The 8738-nt window shown below is 41.4% G+C and overlaps 1 protein-coding gene across 1 annotated transcript; it reads right to left on the bottom strand.

Moving 5' to 3' along the window:
- Nucleotides 1–536: 536 nt before the first annotated feature.
- Nucleotides 537–8374, bottom strand: tial1 (TIA1 cytotoxic granule-associated RNA binding protein-like 1). The gene is made up of 12 exons (XM_068740959.1): nucleotides 8202–8374; nucleotides 7671–7766; nucleotides 7323–7428; nucleotides 6886–6940; nucleotides 6685–6772; nucleotides 3902–3977; nucleotides 3552–3660; nucleotides 2967–3062; nucleotides 2809–2893; nucleotides 1963–2086; nucleotides 1566–1741; nucleotides 537–729 (listed from the first exon to the last, which is right to left on the bottom strand). The coding sequence occupies exons 1-12, from the start codon at nucleotides 8228–8230 to the stop codon at nucleotides 606–608; spliced, it is 1164 nt and encodes a 387-aa protein (XP_068597060.1). The 5' UTR covers nucleotides 8231–8374; the 3' UTR covers nucleotides 537–605.
- Nucleotides 8375–8738: the final 364 nt, after the last annotated feature.

Below are 8738 nucleotides of genomic sequence, written 5' to 3'. Positions count from 1 at the left end.
CCTATGTCCAGAATTTTAATAGTGAATCTCATGTAATGCTTAAAATGAACCCAAGATATGGTTAAGCTTCTTTTTTCTTTGGCCTTTAAATATGAAAAACACAGTGATTTTGGTTTAAAAAAATTTTAAAGAATGCCAATTGAAATAAAAATGTCATTAAATAGTTTATTTGCATTTAATGCCAATAGTTGAAAGAATTTCCCACTGAAGGTTGGGCCTCACACACTCTCACCTCGCCAAACCTGGTCCTCTTTGCAATCAGGTCTGGACTCGGCTGATTTTGAGTAACAAATCATTAAATGTGATTTGATGTTGAAAAGCAAAATGTGGAACACTCGAGTTGGCAGGTCTGACTTCAAGGTTCGCTTTGGCTTTAAAAGCACTCGTCCATAACACAGCTACAAATGATTAGATGCATTTCCAAGCGTGAAGGAACACTTATTTCAAACATGACTGCTATACTTGCCTTTTAAGAGCAACTATTGGCTACAAAGACTTTGTGAATATGCCCCCCCCCCCCCCTTCTCTAACACAGTGGCTGACCAGATGAAAGAGTGTTGTGTAGCCTAGCAGGATATAAACATCCTCTTGGTGCTGCATTTAGTTCACTGTGTTTGGTAGCCAGCCATGCTGTAACTGCTCAAGTTGGACATGACCGGGCCAGGCGGCGCTGTGGCCGGGGTGGACGGAGTTCCGAAGCCCCCCATCCAGGCTGGCGACTGGGACTGCCTGCAAAGACGGCAGAATCACGAGTTAGTATAACTGCGATCACATGCATGCTACTACAGCGGTGTAGTAAAACACAATCGAGTCTTTTTTTAAATCCAAGCATCACCTTCATGCAGTGAAGCTTTGAGCTAGTTCTTGGAGTACGAGACACCATCAACATGAAAAAAGGGGAATTTATCATAAAAATAATATTCTGTTCATTGGATGGCATTAGGAGGCGTTTTGCTTCCTGCGTTGCAACCCTCTCACACACCCTGTTGAGGAGGGGAGTGTGTGTAATAGGACCCAAAGGATGGTGCGCTGTACTCTGGAGGCCAACAGCAGCCCTGATGTGCAGATAGATCGGTAAGTCCAAACCGAGAGAAGGGCCGAAAGACGAGCTAGCAGCTACTTTAAAAAGGAAAAGAACCCAGGATCACTGGCTCGGAGATTAAAACGCAGTTCAACTACGTACAAATGTAATTACTACTTGATTTTACTACTACTTATAACCTCAAAAGATTTATTTGTTAAAAGTATAGGGGGAAAAAAACGTTTTCTTTGAATGAAATTTAAGATCCTGAGACTTTTATTAAAATGTGACAAAAAAGCTTAGACTAAACATGAAAATAAAAACTTATTCGGACATTTGACACAGGACTAAAGCTAAATAAAAAAAACACCAGACAATAGTAACAGAAATCCAATAAACAAGCAGAGTATTTAGACACAATAAACCATTAACAGCAGCTATGTTCCAGCCCCAGGCGGCTGCAAACCATTTCAGTTTGAAGACATTCGCTGAAAGGTTTAAGCGTCACCAAGAACACCAAGATGAGAGATTAAAAAAAACTCACTCTACTCCAAATCCTTGCTGGTTCCACGTCTGGTTGTACATGCTGTAGGAGGGAACTTGCCACCCATTGGCCACGTACTGGCCATACTGCTGCTGCGGCGGCGGCGGCTGCTGCTGCTGCTGCTGCTGCTGACTCCCATACAGCTGGTTCCACTGTCCCCACTGACCGTACTCAACCTGAGCAGCACCATCGGAGACAAGTCAACACCTTGTTACCAACTATTCTTTTATGAACACAGTACTTCAAAAAATATTTTAAGCAATTTGATTCACTCAACTAATGATTCCATTTGTGTTCAAGTTTAGGCAATAAATGACGACTCCTGAATTTCTGTAATCCACAACCGTTAACCTTCGTCTATTGTGACTTTAAATGCCATCAGTCTCGTTTTCCTTACCTGCTGTGGACTTTTTGTCATGTCAGAAGATTCTTTGCCCCAGAAGCACTTCACCATGTGACCTTCGATGGCCGTCCCATTTACTGAAACGATGGCGTGGGCAGCACTGTCATGGGAGGAAAACCTTTAAAGGAAGACAAAGGTTTAGCAGTCATTGATTTAAGAAACAACAACTCATGAAACTAATAAAATAAACAATATTAAAGGGGACATATCTGTGACAGTCTTTGGTCAAAACAGCAAACAGATGCTGCAGGACAGTGTCCCTCTTTACTGTCTCAAACAGCTCCGTCAGAAATGCCTCTGATAGCGGGGGCGCAGATGCACGCTACCATGGTAACCGGTGAGGTGACTTTTTTAGCACACATTAAAACATTTTTGCCAATTTTCCCAGAACATTACGACCAAAAAGAAACTTTATCCACTCTGTTCTTCTTCTTCAGGTAGAGCGTGCATGTACGGAGCGCAGACACCGGGAGAGGGCACGCACATCTTGTGAACGTGCCCCCGGATGTGACATCACAACGGGGACGAGTGCTGCCAGACGTGATTAAATACTTGATTACAGACCGACGCAAACTACGCAGGATTCACTGGGTGGTTTAATTTAGCGGTTTTTGGGTTGGTAATGACCCAAAACCACCAAAATGTGAGTGTAGAAACACGAGAAAAGTGGAAAAACAAATTCAGAATATGTCCCCTTTAAAAGTTTAGACAACTGATCCCTTATCATAGCAGTGAGATGGGACAAATGCACCATTCCGAGGCGCTGCCGCCGAGTCAAGTCCTGACTGGTGCTTGTGTCGACATCTAGAGGCTGCTCGCTGCCACTGACTAAAACACTACCTGATGAAAGAGTATCCTTTCTCCGGGAAAACACGGATTTCCATTATTGGCCCAAAGGGTGAGAAGGTCTGTCGCATGAGGTGTTCTGTAAGAACCAGAGGTGAGCTCGGTTAGTTCTCTGAGGCCGTAATAATGAACCGATAGCGTGGGACACTTGCCTGATAGTCCTGACTGGATCCCTCCACAATACACGGTGCAGTTTTGTGGACTGGACTGCGTCACCACATCGTCGAACCTCAAGTGCTTTGAGCCATCTGAAACAGAAACAAAGAACAGCTGTGATTGGATGTTCCTAACTTTACAGTCACAGCTTTTAGACACCTATAATGAGATGGGTTTTTTTTACCCTTTCAATTTTTGGGCTATAATCAGATTGTATACACCAAAGCTAAAGGCTGGCTTTGTAAGGGATTACGTGTTTTGTTGCTGATAACAAAATGAACAGTGAATGTTTCTCCTTCTGGAATAATCAGATCCACGCATTGAAATGAACATTTTAACGGGGTTCTACCGATTTGTCGTGCAATCATGAATCAAGAATAAATCCAATCCAATCCCTCCATCACTTACAAACCTACTGGAGAGCATTCGAGCAAAGGAAAAGCGCAAGTTCGAAAACGCATTTTAACACTGTGCGCTTAAAACACGAGTATGAACAAGACAGTCGGTCCGACGACAGAGAAGAGCTCTCCTCATGAAAAACGCAGAGAACCCCCCGGGAGCATGGAGCCTTTAAAACTCACTGTCCTGGGAACTCTTCGGAGCTGGCGGTTTACGCGTGGCCCAGTTAGTCCTGATTTGCCGTCCTCCGAGCCACTGCCCGCCCATGTTAATAATGGCATTTTCTGCATCCTGCAAATGGAAATCAAAGGCAGTGAACCCGTTGTTTTTGATGAATCGGAAGAATTATGGGATTATAATCGGTTATTAAGACAAAGATTTTAATCTAAAACTAGATCTAGTGATGGTAAACAAGAAGCACTTTAATGCTACACGAAGTTGTTGTGATTATATTCTAATTAATGCAAAAAGTAGAGTAATAAACAGAAAATAGAAATAACCTTCTGTCTGTGTTCTTGCACTGGAGCCTTACCAGTTTGTTGTAGAAGGACACAAATCCATACCCCTTTGATTTTCCCGTCGTTATGTCCTTCACAACACGGGCATCCCTGGGAGGAAACATGAAAGCAAAGTCGGTGCACTTCACGGTTTAAATGCTCCAAACTAAAAGGAACCACGAAAAACACACTGAACTGTGAATCTTCAACACTGTCCTACAGGAATGTACGTTAGCTACGACGATGTCCTTCTGAGCACTGACTCGTCATTTCAAGATAAAACTTGGAAATTAAAAAAAAGAACTAGTACAAATACATGCAGCCTATATTTGATACAATTTTAGATTCATAGATTCATTAATGGATCTCTGCAACTAGAGCACCACTTTTTTTTTTGTCTTTTCCAACAGTCGTCGATTGATTTAAATTCACAAAGGAACAGATTATATGGATTACCATGCATTCTTAAAATCTGATGTTGGTGCTCTTCCTACAAGCAGAAAAAAAATGGAAAATATCAAAAGAGAAAAAAGGAATTAAAAGGCATACATGGCCTGTTAACAGATTTCTTTATTTTTCCAGGTCAATGGAGTATGGAGTTTGGGTAGCTGCAAATTTTGAGAAATTGACATTTTCAGAAATTTTGGAAGAGAACCATTCCACTATAACAAGAACTATACAAATCAAAATGAGACACATAGATTTAGAGGAAGACATTGACTACTGGAATTTGTTCATCCAAGCTAGATCATGGTGACACATAGCATCTACAAATAAAGACATGGAAAGAATGGAATAAATAGAGAAGAAAACTACATCCGAGTCTCCAGAGTGCACAGTTCCTTGCTGTTAGCCTTCAAGCTCCTGTCCAATCCTATGAGCATTTCTGTAAAATAACCAAAATGCTATTACTTCACTGAGATCCACAGCTACAAGCCGTTTAGGTTCATACAAACAGTTGACTTACCACAACCTGACTATGTAAACAGGAGCCTGAGGAGACTACAAAGCGACTCCTCGGTCCTTCAAACAGAGCCGTGACATAAAATCTGGGTAAGGACACTTTACTTCACGAGGCTTCTCGTTGCAGCCCGTCATCGACTCTGTTTACATGCAGTGTGTAATCGGTGCAAAATGTCGAGACCTGGTATGAACGTTCTCCTGAACTGTCCGTTTCTGTTCACATATTCTTAACTCATTGAGTGCCAGACATTTTCAGCTCAGATATATGCCGAGTGGCCCAGTTTTCACGCATTTTTTCAAGCCCCACAGAATATTCATTACTATAAGACTATGCACACCCCAAACCTACAAAACGAAAGATTAAAGGATGTTTTTTCATCAGAAATAGAAAGTGTGTTCCTACCATTTTTCGTTCCGGAATTATTGACCGTTGAAGAGGCCGATTTCAATGTCAGGGCTGGCAGCGAATGTTTGGATTATAAAAAACGTCTTTAGACGTTATTGGCACTCAAAGAGTTAATGTTTTTACCATTGTATTTCACTTTTATTTTTAATTACACATTTAAGTTCAAAGCCCCCCCAAAAAATTCCCGCTCATAGATTAGGCTGTCTAAGACATCGTTCTTATTTTTTACTGTCAGTATAAAACTATAAATTGAATGCACAAAAATAATAATTAATGACAATAATAAACTGAATAATAATTAAATAAAACAAATTACCATCTATCTGTGCAGCTGCTCTATCAGTAGATCAAACCTCACCAGAACTGTCAGTAATATTATTACTGTAACTGACTTCAAATGCTTCTGCTCCATTTCACAATCAATCTCATTTCAATTTGTTCACACGCTTCAGATCTGTTTAGAAAATAACTGCTCGTACTTTAGAGTCCAGTATAATTATGTGTACCGCAAATATAATTTTTTTCATGGTGAATAGATACAAACTGATAACCTTAAACAAACTTTAAAAAAAACAAAACATTTATAAATAGTTTAGTACTGTAATTACATAGTTCAATTAGCTTCCATTTCAGACCTAATTAATATGAATCCATTTAAATTTTAAACATAAACTTTAACCTCCTTGGTGGCGACCGTCATGTAGAGCTTGGAACACACACTTACATAAGTTGTGCACACCTCGCGGCAACTTAAGGTTATTTGTGCGACACATGCGCTCACTTTAATAATCAACCATCTGTGGCACACAAACAATATAATATTACACTCATTTGCTGCTTTAAATGCAAGATTAAAAAAACGCAGACTAAATGACAAATAATATTAGGTATATTAGTCTGCCTCTGGTGTTAGTATTATTATTTTTACGGTTTAGTCACATAATGCACACAGGTCAGCAGGCCTATCTTTCTGAGTACCGCAAGGTGTTGTTTCCCATTACAGATTGATCACCTCTCACACTGATTTATTTATGGTCTTTAATAACTTTTCATGGACATTTTAAGACTGTTTTGGGATGACGTGCAAGAAAACGGTGCGTGTTGCACTTCTAGTTGGCCCCTTAAACTCCCAGACAACAGAGTACACCCCTCTTTCCTATGTTTAATACTTTATACTAAATCATTATCTTTTCTGCAGATCAAAAGAAAATATTGGCGCTAAGACATAGCATTGTAAAGTGGAAATAGAAAAATGACCATCACACATCTCCCTATAGTTCTATAAATAAGTAACTATGCTGGATGCATGTAAACACGGTCAAAGATGTTTGTTTTTTTACAAAGCAGCTACATTGCCCTAACTTTAGAGAAATCCATACATTTTCATTTTAGAATTCAAATTATTGTACTGCATATAAAATAAGAAATAGCCTTTGAGTAAAAACTTACGAGATTTTCCCGAAAGGTGCAAAGGCAGCCTTGACGTCCTCAGTGCCAATCTCTGGGCTTAAATCACCCACAAACACGTGGAAGTGATCTAGAGTCAAAAATAAACAGAAACAAAACAGAAAGGAAAGGAAAGCTCCTACTTACTATTATCTGTTAAACATTACCATAAGCGTGTTAGATAATAAATAGCTTAACACCTACTGGACGTGTCTTTCTTCTGGCTACTTGGAGTTGTGGCCCAATTTACTTTGACCTCCTGAAAGAGAGCAATTAAAACCATGACCTGGCTTCATGGGAATCCAGGAATTACAGCTGGAAGGAAAATTATTCAAGCCTCCCGGAATTTAAAAAATACAAATTGTAGTTAAATTGCCGAAACCTACAATTTATCAGTTGTTTGTAACAGTAGATTTGAGTTTTGCTTTTCATATCCAACACAAGATGTTACTTTAAATGACTTCCAATGCAACAAAATGCAAACTGGAAATTTAAGAAGGTGGCTACGTCACATAAAGAAAGCTGCCAGAAGCGGACGCTCCAATACGCATCATATCTGCCCGCGGCGGCTAACGGGCCCCTCTGCACAGTACCAGACACATTTACCATTCGGGAGGTTAAAGTCAGATCAATCATCATACCTTTCCTAAGATCTTCCTCCCGTTCATGGCTGCAAGGGCTGCGGCAGCGTCTCTGTGTTCAAAGAACTCCACGAAGCAATAGGGGTCGTTGCTCGTATGCTGCACGGGGGGGGGGGGGGGGGGGGGGGGGGGCAAAGTCAAACAGATCAAAAGATCAACGCGCCCTTCACTTTACGGCATAAGTTTTTGTTGTCAGCAGCAACACAAACCAAAGAGGGTAATATTCAAAAAACAAAGTGGACACTACTGAAACACAACAGGTGCCACACGTTTCCATATCTCTAAGATGGCGATGTTATGAAGAAGAGGCAAAGACCGTCAATAAGAGCAGAGCGATGGCTGCTTACCTCCGTTATCATTTTACAACTCTTGCAAGGCCCGATCTGCGTGAAGAGTTGAAGAACCAGAATCTCCGTTACGTCCCTGGAGAGGTTTCCCACGTACCTGGGAGTGAAAGAGCAGGGTTAGCTGCTATCAGTGCGCTAGAAGTAATTTATGAGGCTCTTAAGGTCTCGATTAAAAGACAGAGGAGCACGAATTGTGTTTATTTCGCACATTAACGCTCGATTAGGCTTAGCGGTGCTGCCATATTAAAATGACGCCGTTTACATAAAGGCAGCGGGACTGGTTTATGCTAGTCTTCAGTGCGGCCCAACCTTGCTGCTGGAAACAACACGATCATTAAACAGGATTGTTATTTAAATAGCTAACATTATGTTAGTTAACCTGAAATAGGTACAACCGGAGACGTTGTTGTCTGCCTGGTTATACGTGGGGGGGGGCACAGCGCCTTTTAACTTGTTTATCTAGCTGCCGGTTCCCAGTTAGCTTCACTAGCGCTAGCCGATGCTAACTGATACGACAGCTAGAAGCACTCACAGGGTTTTAGGGTGGCTTTCGTCGTCCATGGCCAGTGCTGACGGGTCTCCGGGCAGAAAGTGCTACTAGATAGCTAGTTAGCAAACGTCTAGCGACTCGAGTGTACGCGGTTAACTATAGCAAGTAGCTAACTAGCTGCGTGGCTAGCTGAGCGAGAACATGCGTCACGGCGACGCTGGAGTCCGGAGACGTGCGCGGCGCGCGCGCGGCTCGGAGGAGCCGCGGTCACGCGACAGGAAGTAAAAAGGCTTACAATGTGAACCTTTAAAATGATGTTGTAGTTCTTGTCGACAACGATGTTTCATTGGTCAGTTACTGACTACAAATGGCGAACATCAGTTTTATAATGTTACACAACCCCTGTAAACATTGCGTGATGATGTTTAATCGACTATGACGTGTATTGTTTAGATGCTGTTGAAAAGAACGCCTGAAAAGAATGTCTTGTCTCAGATATCTTGTCTCAGATATTCCATAATATGGGGGGGGGGGGGAATATTATTTCCATGGGGCCACATGAGAAACAGGAAATATTCT

This window comes from Brachionichthys hirsutus, chromosome 7, assembly GCF_040956055.1.
Source record: "Brachionichthys hirsutus isolate HB-005 chromosome 7, CSIRO-AGI_Bhir_v1, whole genome shotgun sequence".
NCBI classification, from domain to species: domain Eukaryota; kingdom Metazoa; phylum Chordata; class Actinopteri; order Lophiiformes; family Brachionichthyidae; genus Brachionichthys; species Brachionichthys hirsutus.
The sequence above is the reverse complement of the archived record's forward strand: the minus strand, read 5'-3'. Positions and strand labels throughout refer to the sequence as shown.